Source organism: Diadema antillarum, unplaced genomic scaffold, assembly GCF_040938485.1.
Source record: "Diadema antillarum isolate AM-2024a unplaced genomic scaffold, OU_Dant_1.0 scf00000214, whole genome shotgun sequence".
NCBI lineage: Eukaryota > Metazoa > Echinodermata > Echinoidea > Diadematoida > Diadematidae > Diadema > Diadema antillarum.
In genome coordinates this window covers 291,358-314,599 of record NW_027271103.1, presented here as the reverse complement: position 1 = coordinate 314,599, position 23,242 = coordinate 291,358, and the positions used below count along the sequence as shown (strand labels likewise).

Here is a 23,242-nt window from a genome sequence, read left to right as displayed (position 1 = left end):
CAATCAGTCATACATTGTAAGTAAAGAATTTGATTGAAAACCAGTTAAGCGCCACTTATATGAATTTTATGAGTAAGTCATCCCCAGATAAAGTAAACTAAAACCTTTCCAGTGATACTTCACTAGTTTTGTTACATAAGAGGAATGGGCCTATTCTTGAAGACAATTATACAAGTATTTAACTGTTAGTTGATTTTTTTTTGTTGTTGTTTAGTATTTCTTTTAAGCAGCTGATGTGCTCGAAAATATGTCATATCAACACAACTCGTTTTGCAATCAAGCTATTTTAAGTACAGGTAGTCAAAACAATCAAGCGTCACAACGTCCTTTTGATTTATTATGTCAACCGGGTGATGGCCAAGCCTGATTGTGGCTATATACGATGTAATCAGGACATCTGCGTTTCTAAACATGTGTATTCTTGCATTGCAGCCCGCATCATTATGTACACTTGTATATAGTCTTATATTGTAGTATACTCAACGCTAACACTTTCTGGTCCCTGCGTCCAGCTTTTTCCCCTTTCAACGCCAGCGTATGTTGTTTGACATTACTGTTTCGTATGTACAGTAGGCTACCAGTATAAATTTGGGCTTTCGTGTCCATTACACATTTATGTTCACACTTTACACCCGACTTGGCAATAACCTATCATCATTCTCTCAAGCTTTTCTCCCCGATATCTAAAGTGTAACATCTGGTAGTAATGTAATACCGATAGCTCTTCTTTATTAATCCATTTCATTCGATTTCCATATAGGACATTCTGAAATCCCAGTTTATACCGTGCATAAAATAGGGTCCACCAGGTGCCCATACATGTACATGTTAGGCAATTATAGGTAACACGAACGGATAGCCTGCTGTTGATGACACCAGCATAACCACTCAGCGGCATTTGTCTCGCTGAATATTACTCAATTTTCATCTCGCTTTTGTTTAGTGCAGAAGATAAACAAGTACTAGTAGATACAATGTCATCAAAAGTCTCATGCACATTATTAAAAGTGGATAAGAATTAAAACGATACATATGCAAGTTTAACATTTTGTAAGGTTTGTAAAAAAATATTCGGAGAAAATTAAGTTAGAGAGAGAGAGAGAGAGACAGAGAGAGAGAGAGAGAGACAGAGAAATTGGTCACGAGTCATTTGCATTCCTTGTAATCTCCTGTGTTTATGCAATTTTTATGAGGATGCTCTATAATGATAGTCTCCAACACCTGACCTGCATATAACACTTATCCTTGATAGCCTCTTGATTTACGATTTAATTGTGATGTTGTTAATTGAAATGTGGTATAGAACAACGAATCGTATCATATAGAGACCTATTATATTCCACAAAACCTCAACTCATTGCAGGGATATACGTAATAACTTTGAAATGATGACTTTATAGATATAGAGAGGACTTCACAAAAATAATGTAGTTGCATGTGCTTTGAGTGATTGGCAAAGTAAGTTGTTTTATAAATACACTCTAGTCCAAGTCCCTGCATGGCAAGAAAGGCCACGGTACTGTGAAATCCAATTCCATGATGATTTCTGTTGAAGTGGATAGGTCTTCACTTCACAAACTCAGGGATCGTTTGCTTAAACATGTGTGAAATATTTCTAATAATCTGTTATTGTTATTTTTGTTACTTTTTGTGTATACCACTATAAGAATCATAGTACAGTCAAACCTGTCTATAGCGGCCATAGAGACGAGAAACGTGGCCGTTGTAGACAGGTGGCCGCTATAGACAGGGTCGTTAATAATAATTATGGCTGTTCTCTTTGGGGAATTGTGCTTAGTGGTCGCATTACGGTATAATGTGGCCGCTATAGACGGTGGTTGCTATAGACAGGTTTGACTGTAGTGTGAGATAGACACATCAGCAATTAACATGGAATTGAATGTCAGTGGACCTTTAATGAGCAATCAATCATAGTGTAATTCTTTGTGGAACGATTGGGAAGTAGTGATGCCATCACCTCAAAATGGTTGCATTCTTTATCAATGTTCTGTGATAACATGCACTGTTCTAGATAAGTCCGATTTCAATGCGATGGTCTTCTTCTTCTTCTTCTTCTGATTAAGTCTGCCTCCTTCAATAGACTGAAGATTCTTGCAGACTGGTGCTATTTACATTATAATACAATTTATTTACAGATATTTACAAGCACATAGAAAATTTGACGAAAATACTAGCCACTGTGATCAACCGTTAGACGGTTTCGAAATGATCCCACAAATGGCGCTGAAACAATTTCTGACGACAGGGAATTCCAGTTCCTTACAGTTCTTGGGAAGAACGAATGGCGATGCGATTCAGTTCTCGAATATGGTACCTGGTAGGAGTGTGGTTGCGAGGCTCTCGTTAACTGAGTAGCCTGTTTGATGATATAGTCCTGTGCTGAAAGAGGAGTGAGATTATTGTGTATTTTGTACATCATAATTAGCCTGTCATTTTCTCTGCGCTGTTCCAGAGTGGTCCAATTAAGTTCTTGTAGCATTTTGGTGACACTCGAGGTGTTATGGTAGCGATTTAAAGTGAATCGCGCAGCTCTTCTCTGGACCATTTCCACTTGGTGGATTAGGTTCTTGGTAGATGGGTCCCAAACTGTGGAAGCATACTCAACAATTGGTCGAACCAACGTTTTGTAAGCTGTGGCTTTAACATCAGATTTTATGCGAAGATTGCGTTTTAGAAATGCAAGCACGTTATTGGCTTTATTGACAGTATTGTTGATGTGTTGGGTCCACTTTAAATCAGAAGTGATGGTTACACCCAAGTACTTCACGGATTCAACAGATTCAAGAGGGGCGTTATTTAGATGATACACGTGTTGCACCTTACTTCTTTTCCTGGATATTGTCAAAACCTTACACTTATCTGTGTTCAAATCCATCATCCATTTTTTCGCCCAGTCACCAATTTTGTTTAGGTCCTCTTGAAGATTTTGCGTATGATGTTGATTGTCGATGGTCATGTAAGAAATTGCATCATCGGCAAAAAGGCGAACCTTTGACGCGAGACCATCAGTTGTTGTTGTTGTTGTTCATTTTCCATCTGTGAAGATGGCTGGATAGCCCATATTCAGCTACACTAAGCTGGTCTTCCATGGGGTCCAGTTGGATGTGGGGTGGGACCACTTCACCGGGTTAGACACCCTGCTCTTTGCGATGAATGAATGAAGCGGGATCTTTTACGTGCATGAGCTGTGACTCTCTCATACACGGGAAGTCATTGATGTAAAGTAGAAAGAGGCAAGGCCCAAGAACCGACCCCTGAGGCACTCCAGATCCTACCGCTACTGAAGAAGATTTAATACCATCCAAAACAACCCTCTGACTTCTTCCATTGAGAAAACTTTGAATCCATTTCAGATTTCAGGTCTTCTATAGACCTACTCCAGTTATCAAAGCTAAACTCAACATGCATGATGTTCCATTTTTAAGAATGATCTACCACCCTCTCCCTTCTAAGCTTGCTCATTGTCATGACGATTTGATAAACGGTACTTGGATTTTCTTTTCTTTTCTTTCCTTCTTAAAGTAATGACGTTTTGATGTGTTGAAGAATTTTGTCGGGGACCGGGTGTTATAAACAATTACGGAAATCAAAATCCGAACAGCCATTATTTGTTATATACAGTGTAGTACAGAGTAATAGATTTTGTTGCTGTACTAGAGTAGTGAAAGATGACTCAAAAACAAGAAGAAAATAACATATGAAATGGAATTAAAGTGATATTAGTATTTTGAATACAAATCGAGATGGCTTCATAACAGATGCAATACAAGTGACAGTCATCGATAATAAATATTTCTCAAATCAACTGGATTTCAAGACTAAATATGTTGTACCGTGTACCACTCATGCACAGCTGGCATGATAGTACGTGCGTACGTCATGTAGCCCTGTAACGTTAGCTGTATGTACAGAGCTAAGAGTGTCTGCTACGCTACATACATGAGTACATACACACAACCTGTAATAGACAGTCGTCCATCGCATCGTATAGAACCTCTACATACATACGAACGTGAATGATCGTACAATTTTCGACACTGTAAACTAAGACAAGTTCGAAATGTTTTCGAAACCAAAGGGTTGGTTTGGACCCGTAGGTGGAAAACCGAAGAATGTTCATTCATTGGAACATTTAAGGTAAGGAATGAAATTGACTTTACTTATGAATTTCGAGTCGTTCACTCCATCTTTCACTTCAGTCCTACACGTACGGTACAGTACATGTACTTTACATACCAACAACCATGTCAGTTCGGGAAACCCACTCACAAGGGGGGCCCCTCCTTATAAGTAACCAGTCCCCCTTATAAGTAACCCCGTCCCCCTTATAAGTAACCCCCGGGGCACCCCTTATAAGGAGTCTCCACGCTTTTTTGCAATGCAACGCGAAAATGAAAGGACTGCGGCAATTCGCTTGATTATGTCCATAAAGCTTCACAAGTTTCCTGACAGTCGCCACGTCTGCACTCAAGCATTGCCGCGCCGCCGCGCCTGGCGACACTCACGCCAGTAATCGCTCGCATTTCAGCATTTGCATGGGTCGTTTGACATCGCATTTAAATCCATGATTTTAGATATGATGCCTCAAACCGATTTTGCTCAAATTTCGTGAGTAACTAGGAAACTTGAGAAGCTTTATGGACATAATCCTTGAACCTTGAACCTTGAAGTAGTAATCCCTTTCAGCAGTTCCTTGAAACTATCCCGGGATGGTAGAAGTGTCGTGCGTCAGTGAGAGGTGACATGGTGAACAGGATGATTTTAAATGTCACTAATGTACAATAAAAGTGACGGTGCATAGTGCTAGTAAAAAAAACATGCATCTTTTCTTAGAGCATGTGTGACCCAACAGGAGGCTGCATCACTCGGATGACTGGAAGAGCAGCCTCTCTGAATGTTAATGGGTTGGTAATTGTGACCACAGGTCCTGGCAGATGGTTCCAGGTTCTAACAGCTCGGGGAAAAAAGGAAAATTTAAACACATCTATGGTCGCGATTGGGATTATGTACTTGAGCTTATGATCATGCCTTCCTATGTAGGTAGCTGGGAAAATCACATGTGGTAAACGTAGAAGTTGACAGTAGTGTATCTTATGAAAGAGGGTGCACTGTGCAAGGAGGCGTCGTGTGTGGAGACTATCCCAACCAAGAGCCGAGACCAGCGTTGAGGAAGATGTTGAATACCTGTAGTCTCCATGTACAAACCGAGCAGCAGTTTTCTGCACCTGCTCAAGAGAGTTTACCATTGTAGCTGTGTGTGGGTTCCAGGCCTCTGATGCATATTCTAGTTGGGGCCGGACAAGTGCGGTATAGGCTCTGGCCTTTACTTCCTTCGTGCATGGGGATAATGTTCTGCGGAGAAGCCCTAATGTCTTGCTTGCTCTGTGTCTGATGTTCTGGCAATGTTTGTTCCAGCTCAAGTCATGAGTGATTGTCACTCCCAGGTACTTGTATTCCTGTGCCTTAGGTATATGGACATTGTGGAGATGATACTGGAAAACGGAGGGATTACGTTTCCGGGTGATAGATAGGACGGCACATTTCTTCACATTGAAGCTCATAAGCCAAGTTGAAGACCACGTGGATAATTGCAGGAGGTCTTGTTGTAGTATGTGATGGTCTGAGATTGCATTTATTTCTCTGTAAATGACACAGTCATCAGCAAGCGAATTGCCGCAGTCCTTTCATTTTCGCGTTGCATTGCAAAAAAGCGTGGAGACTCCTTATAAGGGGTGCCCCGGGGTTACTTATAAGGGGGACGGGGTTACTTATAAGGGGGACGGGTTACTTATAAGGAGGGGCCCCCCTTGTGAGTGGGTTTCCCGAACTGATGTCTAGGCCTTGGATCCTACAATACATAGAACCTATAATATGTGTAGTAACCTTGGCTTTAATACCAAGGTCCAGTCCGGAGGTACTACTAGCTAGTGCTCGTTGTACACAGCGTTGGGGCACTCCAACGACAACATACTGTACTAGTATAGCATATTAGTCGATTCTTCTTAATTTAGCACTTGTTTGTGATAGTGTGGTGCGGTGCGCGTGCGGGGTTTTAATTTTACTGTCTGTGCTACATGCTGTGCCATGTGATTAGTGTGAGAACGTACCGTGACGTTAGTGAATAGTATACAAATAATGAATGTTTATGAGTGGTGAAAGATGAAATGATCCATTCAACGAGGCGCAGCCGAGTTGAATGGATCAAACATTTCATCTTTCACCGAATGAAATATTCTGTCCATCGCACGAATGAAAAACATTTATTATGTTTTTGTTTTATATAACGCCTAAAATAGATCCTTGTCATTTGATGTTGTATTAATTTAGAAACAAAGAGAGAATCTAAGATCGCGAGAGTGCTCGCTGAGCGCTTTATGCTAGCGCGCTGTCGCATACACACACTACAAACGCAAGCTTCTAGCGTGCTGTAGCATACTACACACACTGCAAACGCAATCGTTTTACATGCCTGTGTGCCGGGCTCTCAGAGAGCGTGCAATGGACCAAATCGTATGGATCCAAAATTGCACGGTAAATGGTGCCACAATTGCTCGGATGATGATGTCATAGTGAAATGGGCCGAATGATCAATGTCAAACAACCAATCAAATGACAAGGATCTCTCCAGGCGTTATACAATGATAAATATTTACACTGTCACAACCTCACTACAGAAATTGCAGAAAATTACACCTATTAAATTCAACTGTCTGGAGGATTTTTTTATTGTTATTATTATTATTATTTATTTATTTCTATTTTTTTTTTTTTTTGGGGGGGGGGGCATGTAAGTACGGCTCTCATGAATAGGATTCTAGGAGGGGATTCCGTGAAGCAGTAACTTGTTTTTAGTCTAGTATGCTAGCTAGTCTCTGCGGAACATATCCCAGATGACCAGATACAGACCGATCTTTCGGTCAAGTGCACACCTAAACCCAGGGCGCTCCTTCAAACAGTATATATTTACTGTGGGACTTTGGGAGCTCGCATGGGCTGGTCGCAGTTACAAATTGTAGTGCACACCCAGATGTACAGACATAAAAAAAACCTTTAACAGGTAGCATGTTTTGGTGTGTAACACATCGACACTGTAAATTGAAACTGACACCCCTTTTATAGCATAAATTTAGCACGTAGAGAACAAACTTTCATGCATGTGACTATGCGCTGCACTGTGGTTTTTCATCTTCATTTCAGTGACGAAATGACTGACTTTGTAAACAAAATACTGTAAAAGTGGATATTTTCGCGCTCGGCCTGGTAAGAAGAGTTTCGTGTGCTTTTAGTTCCGCGGAATCAAGACAGTAAGTACAGGAACATATGGCATACAAAAATATTTGTGTGCTTTTATTTTCGCGCTAGTTTCTGGTTGCGCGAAATGGGCGAAAATTTCAACACCGCGAAAATTTCCACTTTTACAGTACCAGGCCATGCGACACTTGGCGCCCCATACAAAACTACATGTACGGTCTTTGTCCATTGTTTAAACCATGGACAAAGATTTGTACCAGGCCTATGTGTCTGTGCTGCATTCCATATATTGTACACAACAGCACATACAAATGTGATGTGTTTGCTTGCTCTGCTGTGATATCTCAATCTCAAGTACTAGTACACACATTCTCTCAGCTGCTAGCTATATGTACTCATGGGCTGGCTCTGGCATTGAGGCGGCCATTATTGGCAGATAGCTCATGCTGCTCCAAGCCGCCAACAGCCCATACAATAGTCATGTGGTGGGTTAGTTGCTTCCTGGACTTGTGAGCAATCAAGCAAGTTTGGCCTTTTTGGATATTACAGACCTCTCCCACAGTATCTACATGTAGCCTTCCTTTATGTGGATCTCTCTATTATCCGGATGCAATCTTGGCATTTTTAAAAAAATAATTACAGGGAAAAGGGGGATGTCAAACTCAAACACAATTCCTACACAAACTCACAAGAATACATATCATTCCCAACATGATTGATATAACATTCAGTATGTAATTTTCATCTAAATAACATGCATTCAAACATCCACTACCCCAAAGTCACCTCAAGAACATGGCTAGAAAACTTTTCATTAAATCAGGGTATGGTACAGGCAATCATTCTTCGGCAGCTGCTTGTGTTACATGTAAACATTGAATCTCCCATATCCAGCCAAATTCCTTGTCTGGATGAGTGCCAGTCCTGACATGTCCGGATAGGAGAGGTCGGACTGTAATAATTTTCCAGTTCAATTCAATTCAATTTATTTCTACATAATCATTAAAAGAATACAAAGAAATGTGATGAAATTGCACATATTCCATAAATTGGAAATAAAAAGTATGAATTGTATGATACTGTACACCAAGAATATGGATCATCAAACACAAACTACGTGTACAATGTACACTGTATGTAAGAAATTTTGTATACAAACATGCAAATTCTACACCTACTTTATAAAGTCAAACCAGCCTCAGCAGCCACAGTCTACGGTGGCCACCTGCCGTACATGGCCACTGAAAAATCCATGTGAGAGAAAAGCCATGTTTATAGACTCTGTGTATAGCGGCCACCTGGCAGCCGGTGGCCATCCAAGTTTGTATCCTGCCGTAGATTTTAAGCTATGACAGCCACAGACCCTTATGGAACTGCAGCCTATAAAATAATTCAGCACGTTTTTTTTTTTTTTTTGCTCTGCATCTGTGCCGGTCATGCATTGCAAACATTTCAATGATCATTCAGCCATACATATAGTTTAGGCACTCTTGAAAAGCTTGCTTGGTTTATGCATGCTGGAGTGCAAAAACATGATCAATGACAGCATTGTTCAATGTATGAAACATTAGTCATGATGATTGGCGGGGAGGGAACATACCGAATGTTCCACCAGAAGGGTTGGAAATGCTATTGAGGGACTTATAGCCTCCCGAAATAGCATTTCAAACCATGAGGGTGGAACGTTTGGTACATGTTCCCGACAACAAAAGTCATCATCTGCTATATTATATGGGTTAGTCAAATCACATTGTATGGAATAGGCAAATTTATCCTATCGATTGCGTGAAAAATTTGATCGTTCTCGATCGTTTGTCATTTGTTACGTGAAAATGTTTTCCCATGGGAGAACATTTGAATACAAAAATGTTCTGCCCATGGACGAACATAACCAATGTGCCTCCATCACTTGACTGTGTTTAGCCAATTACTAACCGGTATTTGACTAAGCCATTTAATATTATGAAATGTGCATCACGTTAGTGATACGCATGACATGTCCGAAACCTGTCTATAGCAGCCACCTGTTTACAATTCGTACATCAAGTAACTGCCACTCTTTTAATCTCCATTGTAAACTGACTATTTACAGGTTTGACTGTAGTTGGATCCCTTTTAGGAAGATTAACCCCCTCCCTGCCTCTAATTCTATGATCCACATTTTACTGTATACTCCGTACATTTGGGCTGCGTTTATCTAACTTGAGAGAGAGAATCGCGTTTCAAAACGCGTTTGGAATGGTGTTTGCAAATGTGGTTTGAAACGCAATTCTTAGGGTGCCGTGTTTATCTAGCCATCATACAATCGCGATTCGAGTGGTGTCACTGCGCAGCTGCTTTGCGCCGTTTGACCCGTGAAGTAAAGGTCAACTGCATACCACCAAACATGCCTCATCAGTCACACACAAATAATGGGTAGAGAGCATAACTGGAAACAGCTGGGATTTGACCTTGAGATATAAACGTGTTTCAAACGGCATTGCGTTTATCTACTCACAGAACGGCGATGGTGGTCTCAAAGGTGTTTCAAAACGCCCTTTAAAAGGCGTTTCAAAACGGCGTTTCTAAACACGTTTGAAAACACGGTTGCGTTTATCTCACCCCTGGAAATGCCTCAAACGCATTTAGGATCGTGATTCTGCCTCAGAAAATTTTTAGATAAACGCAGCCTTAGAGAGTCTGATTTTTCGTGAATTGGGATGTAACAATAAGTTTGTGAGTGGTTAAATTCATGATCATAGAGACATTCATGTTATGATTAGAGTTGATATTTTCTCATGTTAAATTTGCAAATATTTGTAGCACCTGACTTGCATAATTTTGCAAAAATAAAAACCTTGTGAAATACAGTATTTGCCTGATCGGGTAAGCAAATGTTAAAATTTTTATGTTTTTTCTTTCCCTGGGGCAAACGGTCAAGTGCTGGTTTCAAGCCCTACATATCGATACGGTACTTGAAATGGTAATTGATATTTAAAGCAGAAATGTTCATGTTCTCAGTATGCAAAAATGTTCACAAGTACAAGGTTAAGTAAAATATAATCAACGGGTGACACAATGACATATTTTCAGGCAGAATTCCTACTCATAGACTTCTCTAATTAGCTGTCTACCATAACTCAAGATTTTTGGTGATTTGCTTGCTGTGTTTGCCTTTATCAATTATATAAAAAAAACCTTCGCTTCTCAGTACTGTAATTGTCCTCCAAAGTATTTTTATGTGAATAGAAAGCATTGAATTGATGCAGAGAAGACAGTTTTGTAATGATTTCCGTTCATGATTTAAACTATTACACCGTAAATGTCTCAAGCTTTTCAATGATGCTTGTATCCAAGGTTAACCTCTTTTTTTTGTAAGCTGTGCCCACTGTAGTACAAATTGTGTTGGAAGGAAAGTGAAATTCTAGCATTAGCTACATTTAATACTGGATGTCCTTGTTTGTGGCTTTTGACAAACAAGGACCTTCACATGGCTTACCAGGGATGCCAAGTGCAAAAAAATTTTATGAGAGAGATTTTCATGACTCGGCATCTCGGCATGCGAATGTGCTCGCGAGCGAGGGTGTCGGAGGGGTCCCCCCCCCCCCCCCCCCCCCCCCCCCCCGGCCTCCCACAATAGGGAGCTTTTTCAATTTTCAGCTCTTAATGGTGCGATCAGGTGCATACTTAAGTGACTATTTTTTACTTATTTTGAAAGACAAAAGGGAAATATACCTTCAATTGCAACTATCACTTTAATCTTTTGAGCTGTGCTCATTATTATAGGGCCACGTTGCGGACTTCGCCCGATGCGTGAGAAAAATGGGTGTCATGCGTGAGATCGTGAGATGGCCCCTAAATGCTTGAGTCTCACGCAGAATGTGTGAGACTTGGTAGCTCTGGCTTACTGGATTTGAGTTCATGCCATGTTTTGACGCAGTGGACATTATTCTCCACAAAATAATACTTAGAAATACCAGAACGTGTATAATGTACCCAGCCACAATATATGTCAATCTTTTTTTTTTTTTATGTTGAATGTGTTGTGACTTTTGTACCGGTAAGTGGAATTTTCAACTAATGTATTTTCCCTTTATACTTTAGTCAGTATGATGTATACAATGTATACCATTACAGCAGTAATGTACAAATGTATATTTGTATACATTGATGCAGTAGGATGCCCTCCATTCTTTTTAGGTGATACGCTATCAGCGTATCACCTGTTGTGATTGTCAAAATCTCTCTTTATTTTTTCTTTTTATTCTTCTTTCTTTCTGGACAATTTTGTGTCATCAATATCTCAAGAATGACATTACGGAATAAAATGACATTTTCAGGGAACATGTCTCATGACAATATCTAGCCACAATAAGGTTTTCATGACAGTAACATATCTATGACGTCATCTAGGCGCCATTTTGTGATTTTCGGACCATGTTACATGATCGATCATAACTTCATAACTAAAGGTCATTTCTGTATCATTTTCGGTGGACAATAAGTTCAGGTCACGCTCTATCTTACATTTTAATGCTAATTACCTAGGACATTATTACGTGCGCGTCAAACTTTTAAAAGGCTCAAAACAACTTACCAATGGGAAATCTCGAAGTTTCAGACAATTTTAAGCGTTTCGCGCGTTCGCGTCCGTCCGCACATTTTCGCGCGTAGTGCGCGTAAGCAAAATGAAAATGCACATTTTTTGACAGATTTGGATTCCTGATACATTAAGTAACAATATCCATTGATTTCCGATCAATTTTGACCTATAACAAAGGAATGCGCTGGCGTCAAAGTTGGAATTTCGTGTGCGCGTCTATGTGCAAATATAGCGAAAAACATGTCTTTGTCTATTTCGCCATAGCTCTTTAAAACGTCTGGTGACCCTATGTTTTTATTGCATATTACAAAAACATATGAATTGGAAATAACGTTTCAAGTATCATTATCTCCATGAATACATTATGACATCATCATATCATCATCTGAAATCAAAAAAGTGGAATTATTTTTTTTAAGGTACTGTTTCTGACATTCATTTGTTCGTGTCTCTGTTGTTTAAGCTCAATATTATCCCAAATTCAGATATGTTGTACTTTGAACATTTGCCTTTCAAGTCCATGTCATAGTTTTGACATTTGATGACGTCATCATCCTTTAAATTGTGTTTAAAGGTAAAGACGCAAAATCGGACAAGTTTACGTGTTAAGTCTATGGGAGGTGATTTTTTTAAAAACCATGCATTGACTTGACAACGTTTAAGCACCTTTATCTTAGCTGATTTTGCTTCATTTCCTCTGAAACCTAAGTATGTTGTTGCTGAGACAATAAGCTGCAGTCATCATGCATTTTATATTTTCAAATCTCCTCATCAGGTCGACAATTTTGTAGTTAAAAACTGAAAATGAGAATGCAATCTGTACGGAACGATTCCCGATTGTTCTTTGCAACTTTGTGTTGGTGAATCCACGCGGCCACTTGTGGGAAGTTGAATCGCGCCATCACAAGTCAACACTGTCACAACAGGATTATTATACATTTAAGTTTCACGATCTGTCTTCAGGACAGTCGTGTGGCGTAATCGCTTAGCGCGCTGGGTGTTCATGACGCCATACCGGAAGGCGAGAAGTTCGACTCCCGCAGGAGTTTTCTCTTTCTTTCTTTCTTTTTTTTTTTCGGCAGTTCAGCTTTACTCCGATGTCATTTATCGTATTATTTTATCAAGTATACGTAACCCATGAACACGGCTGCTCTATTTCCCTTGTTTTGTATTGGAGTTTGGAGATTGGGTTTGCTTCATTAATTTTGTCACACTTAATGTTGTAAATTGCCCCTTGTTACAGTGTCCCGCTTGCCACCTTTCGTTTGCTCTTTCCTTTTCTCTTCATTGGTTCTTGTTATATCGTAACAGGATAGGTAGGAACATGTACGTTTAGATAACTGGCAGGAATGGGAGCTGAATTGATTAACTCTAGTCCAGGTGTATGGCGTCTCGCTCATCTCTTTGAAATTCCAGGTTGTTATTGTTTGACCCAATAATGGAGTTGTAGACAGGTTTTATGTTGCTATAGAGGTATATTGTGCCATATGAATGGAAGGCATCACTGTTTAGTAGTAGTAATGAACTTTTTCATGTTGTAAATGATATAAAGATATGAATTTCACATCCAATCTTCGGGACAGCCGTGTGGCTTTATAGTCGCTTAGCGCGCTGCATGGTCATTATGCACTACCTTAGGACGAGATGTTCGGGACCCGCAGGACGCTATTATTTTTTTTTCTCTATCTCTTTCTTTGTTTTTCTTTTGGTAGTTCAGCTTCATTCCGATGTCATTACCCCACGACACACAGTAACTCAAGTTAACTTTTCTTTTGTCGGAGGCTGGAGGTTGGATTTGCTTCATTTATCATACGTAATGTTGTAAATTGCCCTTGGTATACAGTGCCCCGCTTGCCACCTTTCGTTTTCTCTTTCCTTTTCTCTACGTTTGTTCCTGTTACACTGCACAAGACAGGTCGGAAAATAATTTACATAACTCAACTGGAGCAGGAATGGCAACTGAATAAATTAACTCTAGGCCAGGTGTATGGCGTCTCGCTCGTCTCTTTGAAATACCAGGTTGTTATTGTTTGACCCAATAACGGAATTGTAGACAGGTTTTATGTTGCTATAGAGGTATCTTGTGCCACATTAGTAGAAGGCATCACTGTTTAGTAGTAGTAATGAACTTTTTCATGTCCCTCCATGTCAATTATAGTGTGTTCAAAGGGGTTGTGTGTCCATCTGCCAAAGAAAAGGAGAACCTTATTTTCGTCATGGCTATTTCTTTATACGTAACCGTAGGTGATGAGTGTTGTTGGTGTCTGAGCAGTGAATAACACAGCATCAGGCTACGCGCTAAGCGTTCAATTTGATATATCTTTATTTATGTAGTCAATCGCTGCTAATGGAGTTACAGAATTATGTTATGACACCTTTCACTGAAAGTTTTTAAAGCAAAGTTTATGGACAAGGCAAGCAATTGTACATGAATAATACCAATGATTTCAGAGGGAAATTATGGTATACCTAAATGTAAGGGTATCATTGCTTTGGAATTGCTGAGACAATATCTTGGCACGAGGGCTTCCACCTTTGATAACTGATCCCTTTGAAGATGTGTCGGTCACGGGTGATCGTCATGATTCATCTTTCACGTAGAAGCTTCCGTTCCACACTCTTAGTTCGAGAAGACTTACCATCATACTTCAAATTGTGATTAAAGGTAAAGACTTAAAATCAGACAAGTTGACGTGTTATGTCTATGGGAGGTGATTTTTTTTAAACCATGCATTGACTTGACAACGTTTAAGCACCTTTATTTCAGCTGATTTTGCTTCATTTCCTCTGAAACTTAAGTATGTGGTAGCTCAGACAGTAAGCTGCAGTAACCATGCATTTTATTTTTTCAAATCTCCTCATCAGGTTGATAATTTTGCAGCTAAAAACTGAAAATGAGAAAGGAATGTGGACCAAACGATTCCTGAATCATCTTTCACATATAAGCTTACGTTCCTCAGTTTTTCTCGTCAAGACGTACATGGCCGAGAGGATAAAGGCGACGTCACAAGAGACGTGAGGTTGCACACGTACGGGTTCGAACCCCATAAGAGCACGAAGCAAAATACTTACATCTTTTGCTTTTTTTTTTCTTTTATGGAGTATTCACCTTCGTCCATGTAGAAATCACGTTTTCATGTAAACGTACACACACACACAGGCACACACACACACACACACACAGGCACACACAATATCCCTTTGTTCTGTGTTGGAGACCACATTGCTTTGACTGGCAACTTGGACTTGAAATTACAAATGTTAAAGTGAAGATTACTCTTAAAAGACCCCATGGCCATGTTTGATTTTCTTTTACAATATAAAGACCTATTGGTAAATATTCATTCACATATCCTTTCCAATCAACTTACTTGGACACGCCGACACCACACGAAATTTTCAATTGGTTGCATGACAGAAACAATTTCATCTGAATTATGTAGGACTGTATAAAGAATTGGACTTCACAAATATTTCTCAATATTACTTCAAGTCGCTACTTAACATTATTTTCGTTGTCGATCACTGAAAATGAGAATGGAATCTGGTCGAAACGATTCCCGATTTATCTTTGCAACTGTATATTGATCGAATCCACGCGGCCACTCGTGGGAAGTTGAATAGCGCTATCAGTCACTTGACGTATATCGCCAAAAAAACTGAATATCAATGTAAATTTGTGTTGTGTATAGCATACATAGATAGATTTAAGTTTCGCAGAAGATCTTCGGATCTTCCGTGTGGCAGAATCGCTTAGCACGCTGCGTGTTTATAATGCCCGACCGGAAGGAGGGAAGTTAATCGAGTCCCGCAGGACTTTTTCCTTTTATTTCTTTTTTCTTTCTTTTTTCTGCAGTTCAGCTTCACTCTGATGTCATGAACACAGCTACTCTATTTCCCTTGTTTTGTATTGGAGTTTGGAGGTTGGGTTTGCTTCTTTAATTTTGTCACACGTAATGTTGTAAATTGCCCCTTGAAACAGTACCCCGCGCTTGCCACCATTCGTTTTCTCTTTCCTTTTCTCTTCATTTGTTCTTGTTATACTGTAGCAGGATATTTAGGAACGTGTACGTTTACATAACTAGCAGGAATGGGAACTGAATTAATTAACTCTAGTCCATGTGCATGCGTCTCGCTTATCTCTTTGGAATTCCAGGTTGTTATTGTTTGACCAAATAACGGAGTTAAAGACAGGCAGGGAAGGAAGTGACTTGATATTGCTTCATAATGAGGAATTTCGGGCAACACCTTTCCAAGTGTAGTGATTATGACGGGGTTCTCTGTCGTTTATTTTCGTCATGGCTGTTTCACTAGTTTAGCCGTAGGTGATATGTTGTTGGCATCTGGGAGAATAGAACAGATCAGTACCAAACTGGAATAGCCCTATAAGCACTGTGGTAAGCGTTCAATTTTCTGCATTATCTTTCTTCTTTAAAGTCAATCACTACTGATCGAAATACACAATATAATATGACACGTTCCACTGGTAGTTTTGGAAAAGGGAGTTAATGCACGATGCAATGATAAATGTGCTACCATTGATTTTAGAGACGTTATTGTGGTGTGGTACTGGTGATGGTAAGGGAACCATAGATTGCTTTTAAAGTAATGAGACAATCATTGGACCTTTGCATCAAGACCGTATTCCCATCTAGAATATAATGCATGTTCGTGCGGCATTTTTAAAAATCCTGATGTGGACATTTTCTTTTTCTTGTTTTTAATTTAAGAATGTTATATCTAAATTTGTTTCTTTCCCCTAACATTTTTTTTTTTTGGTTGAATATAAAGTTGGACGTTCCGTGACCGAGTAGAAGAGCAGCGATTTAGTTACAGTTTCAATGCATCTTGTTTACCATCTTCTCTGACATTAAATTTATGGTTTTTATATTTGACATTGTCTGTCTATTTGCCTGTTTATGCTCATAAAACACTGCTATAACAACTAATACCTTTGCTTCACTTGTCACACGCAATGATATGGATTGCAGTTGTGCATGCAGTTTTACTTCTGCCACCTCTCGTTTTTCTCTCCCCTTTTCCCTCACTTTGGTTTTGTTATACTGCAGATGGGAATGATTACACTAACATAACCCAACTTGAAGTAGGAATGAGAACTGAATAAATTAACTCTAGGCCAGGTGAATATAGCGTCTCGCTCATCTCTTTGAAATTTCACGTTGTCATTGTTCGACCAACGGAGTTGAAGACAGGCTTTATGTTGCTATAGATGTATCTTGCGCCACATGAATGGAATGCATACGCTGTTTAGTATTAGTAATGATTTTTTTCATGTCCATCCCTGCCAATAAAAGTGAAGTGTGTTTGACGGGGATCTGTGTCATTCTGCCTATGAGAAAGCAAAGTTTTATTTTCGCCATGGCTGTTTCTCTATGCGTGGCCGTGGGTGATGGGTGTTGTTGGCATCTGGGCAGTAAAGAACCGAGTATCATGCTATAATACCCCCCCCCCCCCTTAGGTTCTAAGCGTTCAATACGGTGATATATCTCTCTTCTTTATCATGTCAATCACTGCTGATGGAATTGCAGAGTTATGTTATGACACGTTTCACTCAAAGCTTAAAAAACAAAGTTTATGCACGATACAAGGATTAAATGGTGCATGAGTCCAATAGGCCATTGATTTTTAATAGATGAGAAATTATGATATGCCTATAGTAGGGGTGTCATTGATTAGGAATTAATGACATGATTAAGCACTCCTTCCACTTCTAACTGTCCCCTTTGAATGTGTGTCGATCACGTGAGATCGTCATAAATTATCATTCACGTATAAGCTTACGTTCAAAGTGTACTCTTAGTTGGAGGAGACCTATAGTTACATGGTTAAAGGCAATGTCTCTTTCGCTGGAGCCGTACGTTTGGCCCGTTTTTCTTTTGCCCTTTTCTCTTTAATTGAGGTATCACTTTGGTCCAGGATAAATCACATTCTCATGTAAACAGACTCACTTGCTCTATATCCCTTGTTTTGTATCGGAGGCTTCATTGGCTTTACTGCTGGTAAATCTCACAGGCTTGTACCATATAGCTGTAAGAGCTCTCTGAACTGATCATTATGATAGCAAGATTAGAGGGAGTCATATTGGTTATGTAAATAATGGTCAAAGGTCATGTTTTAAAAGGCCACTGTTAAAGCCAGGATGGTTATAAACACTTAATTGTCATGTTTTATTTGTACGTGCCGAGGATCCCTTGGACCCCGTTTACAGTGCGAGGCTCGGGCGCGGCTCGGGCGCGCCGAGCCCACCTTCATTTCGGTGTAAACGCGCAAAAGGCCAAATGCGGGGCCAAAATTGGCCTCGCATTAGGCCACGCTCTGGAGGTGGTCTCGGCCGCGACCAAGCCGCGGTCGCGCCCGGCCTTTTTCTCAGTGTAAATGCAAACTGGGCTAAATGCGCGGCCAATTCTAGTCTGGCTTCCAAACCCTAGCCTGTACTATTTCGCTATTCAGGATATTAACCACTTCAACGTCGAAAACTAGTATAGTTTAAGGTGGTTTTGTCCTGCAAAGGATTTTCTCCTTCGGCAAAGGCCTTTGCCCGAACGGCGACTTCTTCGCCACGGAATTCAGTTGGCAAAGGATCTGAAAACCAGACAATACCAAATTGCGTTTGTTTACAAGTAGAGCGCCACTATGACAAAATATTGAAAGGTTTGAATCAAAAGCGCGGCCGAGTCCGGCAGTGTAAACGGACTAAATTGCGGGGCTCGGCCTCGCAATTGAGGTTGGCCATGGCCGCGGCTCGGCCACGGCTCCACCCAGCCCCGCACCGTTAACGGGGTCTAAGTTTATGCACTGTACGTACTCAAAAAGTCCGTAAATCAACTTAGTCGCACACGCACAGAATTTCCACTTAGTTTGTGTGACAGAAAAACAAATGTGATCTGAATAATGTAGGCCCAAAAAAGTTCAACTAAGTATCTCATTATAACTTCCAGGTGCTACTTGTATATTGCATTCTTTTCTTTGTCGATCACGGATGACCGATATCTGATGACCCCAAGCGTATCACCTAACTCGTCTTCAGTGTGACGAGTTTCATATCTCGTTTCATGTTTATTTTCATGTGGAAATTTTACCGTATAATGCGTGATGTATCATTCAAATTTTTCATTGATGAACACAATTACATCTTATGCCTCGATGTCCTTTGTGTCCAATCAAAATGGCCTTGACAGTGATGTCTATGTGAGTGGTTCCCTATGGGGTATTGATTTTGGTATTTCAGAATGCATTGAATATATTGCAAAAATCATTTTGCCTAAATCTGCATGTCATTGTTTTTCTAGTGTATTTTAAGAATATATGTCTTGGATTGATATTGGTCAAGTAAGAAAAATCAGATGTTTAAATGAGAAAAAGTATATTCATTGACATTTCACATAAATGTGGAACAGTGCCAACATGTCGCAGTCATAGGACTGCAAATACTGATGGCTCTGCTAGTTGCCAATAGAATAGTGTGTATGTTCGTTGACTTGGTTTTATTCAACTGGTGCTTCTAATGCTAAGTCAACTGGATGACATTTTTTTTTCTTGCTTGGTTGTAACTGGCTGCCTGTTTAAACAGCAGAGTTTCAGACCAGATTTTCCCATAATTGTACTGTATACACGTGTACATACTAACATTGATTGATGATAGTGTGCACATGCTGTGATTAATCCCGTACATTACTGAGTGCATGCTGAGGTGAATCATGGTCATTTGATTGGAAAATTTACTTCCTTTGGTCCTGTATTTTACACTGTGATAATACACGTAGGAGGAGAAAATATGTTTGTTGAAGATAATTATTGAGAAATCATAATTAATGTCACATTTACAGAAGAAGATTTATTTTGGTCATCACTTGTGACCATATATGTAAGCAGTATAAATGTGTCACTCTTGCCAAATGTGTTGGACTTGTGATACTTGAAGGTAACTTGACTGCAATAATTATATTATATTGGATGGCTATGAATGGGATACCAGGGAATATTGCAGGAGTTAGGGCCAATATTGACCCTAACCCTAACGAGTGCAATATTCCCTGGTATTCCGTGAATCAAGGCCATCCAATATAATTATTATCATCTATACAATCAAGTAGAGCAAGCATACACTGCACAAAATTACCCGGCTTCTACTTGTCTTTGAAGTTGACTCGGCAGTCCCATCCCAGCGCTGAAAAGGGGAAGCCCCTAAAACTGTGTATGAAACAAACAACTAGCAAGATGTTTGCGCGCTTGTGAAATGTAACAAAATGACGCCCACTAGTAGCAATTTGTTTACGCATTTAGCAAGCGCTCATGCAATAAACGAGACAGAATTGAATATGGAGTGATCTTGAACGGCAAGTAACAACGGTAGCCTATGGGGAATTAATACATTGGTCTATGCGTTTCGTTCAATATGCTCTGATATTGAACGGTAAAAATTGAGCGGACTACAATACACGTTTTTAATGCGCCGCTAAAACGTCCTATATAGATGATAATATACTATACATGTAGCTGAAATTGAACAAATTATGCATGTAATGACACACTCACAAAATCCATCTCAGTGTGATATTGATTGGATTGCTGTCTCAGAGAAATCAGTAGCAATCAAATACACAATTATGACAAAGTAGTGTGCGCTACATACAAAGAAAAGTGTCTCATCATGAATCTAGATACTTTCACGTTGCAATGGCATGTACTTGTACATTGTACGTGTAAATTCTGTGTGCCTTTTTGCTGGTAGGGTATTCTGCACCCCTTCTCTTGAACTTTTGGATCTTACGTGTACATTAAGTCGTCTCATCTGTATTGATTTAACTTCATGCATGTCTGTATACATGTTGGTACATGTTGTAGCTGCTGGTTTAAAATTCCCTTGCAAATTTCCATCAAACATGCTTTAGGTTGAGCCTTTTATGTATGTGAGTTTGCCTTTGGGGGTAGGAACAGGGAGGTGAGAATAAGCAAAGTCACCTCCCTGGTACAGGGATGGGGAATTTAACCCTGAATTTAGAGCTTATTGACCTTAATAGGGGAAACAATTGCTTAGACAACATACAAGCTGTAATACAGACTGCAGTAGTGAAATACATGAAAGTCGAGGATGTAATGGAGAGAGGTATAGGAAAAGAGAGAGAGAGGTAGAGGAATGTAATCTTGATTTTGTTAATTCTTTCAGATAAGCTGCAGAAAATTCACAGCTAGGCTTAAAGTTTCCCTTTTCTATTTTTAGGTGATCTTTTTATTGTTGTTCAAATTGTTCTCTCAAGCTGGCTCATCAGTCACCTGGAGTGTACTTATCAATTCAGAGTACATGTAGCTGAATTATTACATTGCTGTCATGATGGTATCAATCTTCCCCCTCTTCTTTACATGCAAGCTCTTGCCTTTCAGGCTTGCACCATATGAAACCAAGTACAGTTGTACCCTTCTAATTCAGTGTTCCCACATCAAGCATTCTCAATACATGATGGATGTGACATTTTGAGACGGATTACCACGAAGACCTTTTTTGTAGTTCAAACTGGTCCTGAGAATCCATGTGTTGATGGAGACTTTACCTATCCTGAACAAACAAACAAACAAACAAACAAACAAACAAAAGATGTACAAAAACAAATTATTGATTTCCTCCAACTGTGCAAGCTAAAAATGTAAAACTAACACTTGAGTTAGAACTGGAAAATTGAACTCCAAATGTGAAAGTCCTAGAACCTCATGCAGACCTCTGCCTAGTCAGCTTAATCACCCTGAATTTTGTGCAGTTTACACATGAAATCCATCTCTATTTTGCTGTTGATGAATAGTACTAGTACTTAATACTGAATGTAATCATCTATCTATTCTTAAAAATAGCAGATCCAGAATGCTGTCAGTATTCACATCATATTCTGTAGCATTAGGCAGTTGCCCTATTTTATTGTTATTGTTGTTTTTATGTACTATCCTTGGCATTCTTTAAGGAGTCTCAACTTTGAAACTGCCTCATACAGCAATTCACACTGTGTAGGAAAAACAAGTTTGTCAACCCTCCATGAAGGACAGTCTGTCATAGACTTGAATATATCAAAGCCTGTTATCGATTATTGAAAAAAGCGCATTACATTATATATCCTCTTTGTACTTTGTTAGTACTGAAAAAGGCTATTCTATTCAAATGGCAGAATATTTGGTACTATTTGGTTTCATCTGCAAATTGTAAATAATGCCTTTGAAAGTGGTTGGTTCCACTTTTTAAGAACATTTCTTGTGTCTATGACCCCGTTTACACAAATCGAAAGGCCGGCCTTTCGGTTAGTGTAAACGCACAAAAGTCGAAATCCGGTACCAAATGGGGTACCAAATTGCGGTACCAAATGGCGGCCCGAGACTACCTCAAGGAGGTAGTCTTGGGCCGGCCTTTCGTTGGTGAAAACGCAAGCGGACCCAAATGCGCGGCCCTAGCGGCCCTCCAGCTCAGCGAGCAGCTCTAGAAATCACACAGACATCACACACCGGTTCGTTCGGTTTCATTTTGCTTTCACTTGTACTTCCATTGTGTCATTTTGTGCAGCTGGGGTTGGTAACCTGCGTACAGAAAACCGGCTGCTATCTCAATAATTTTAAAGATTATTTTCTTCTGGACAGGTAAGAATAGATCTTTATATACATACTGTATGTACATCTGATGATTTGTTTACCCTTTGTTTACCCGCTCGAAAACAAAAATAGTTGTTTACCATTAGAGCGCCACAAACGACGAAAAGGAAACATGTGGGAGGGGATTTCTCTCTGAGGCTGCTGCTCGACAAGGCAGTGTAAATGCACGAAAATGCGAGTCCGAGGACCGCAAAGTGGGCCGGCCCGTCACTGTAAAACGGGGTCTATGTTGTACTCTGTTGCAAAGGAAGTTTATGTTGTCGTCAGCTACATCTATCAATTGCCACTCACAGTGTGAGTTACTATTCCCCTGGTAGTGATTCATGGGGGGAGGGGGATGGGACGTCATATACTGTAGAGTCCTCTCAAACATTTCTGGAGCTAACCGAGTCGATTTGGAGCAGCCATGCAAATTTCTTCAGTGTTGTGAATAGGGAGGTAGCATTGTGCTTCTTTTTGCCTTGGAGGCAGCCAATATAGAGTATACCCCTTGAGATATAGCTAATATACACTGTAGTCTTGTGCTTTGAAGTTTTGTGTTTCTAAGGTTAGGATCTCACATCATATTGATACAAATGACCAGACCTTTGTTTTGTTTTGCTTGGTTTTTTGTTTCATTTCAATCTGAAGTGTGCATTACTAAAGGAGAATGAAACTCAAATCTTGTATGTGGATTGAGTGAATGCAGCAACATTAGTACAATGTAGAACACATCAGTAAAAGTTTGAGGAATATACATTG

The 23,242-nt window shown here is 39.8% G+C and overlaps 1 protein-coding gene across 1 annotated transcript in view; it reads left to right on the top strand.

Moving 5' to 3' along the window:
* Window positions 1–4,020: 4,020 nt before the first annotated feature.
* LOC139724445 (protein CLEC16A-like) overlaps window positions 4,021–23,242 on the top strand; it is a 254,765-nt gene continuing 235,543 nt past the window's right edge. Inside the window, exon 1 of the mRNA XM_071635587.1 lies at window positions 4,021–4,158. Within this exon, the coding sequence (XP_071491688.1) occupies window positions 4,082–4,158 (77 nt within the window). The 5' untranslated portion in view covers window positions 4,021–4,081. The remainder of the gene's footprint in view (window positions 4,159–23,242) is intronic.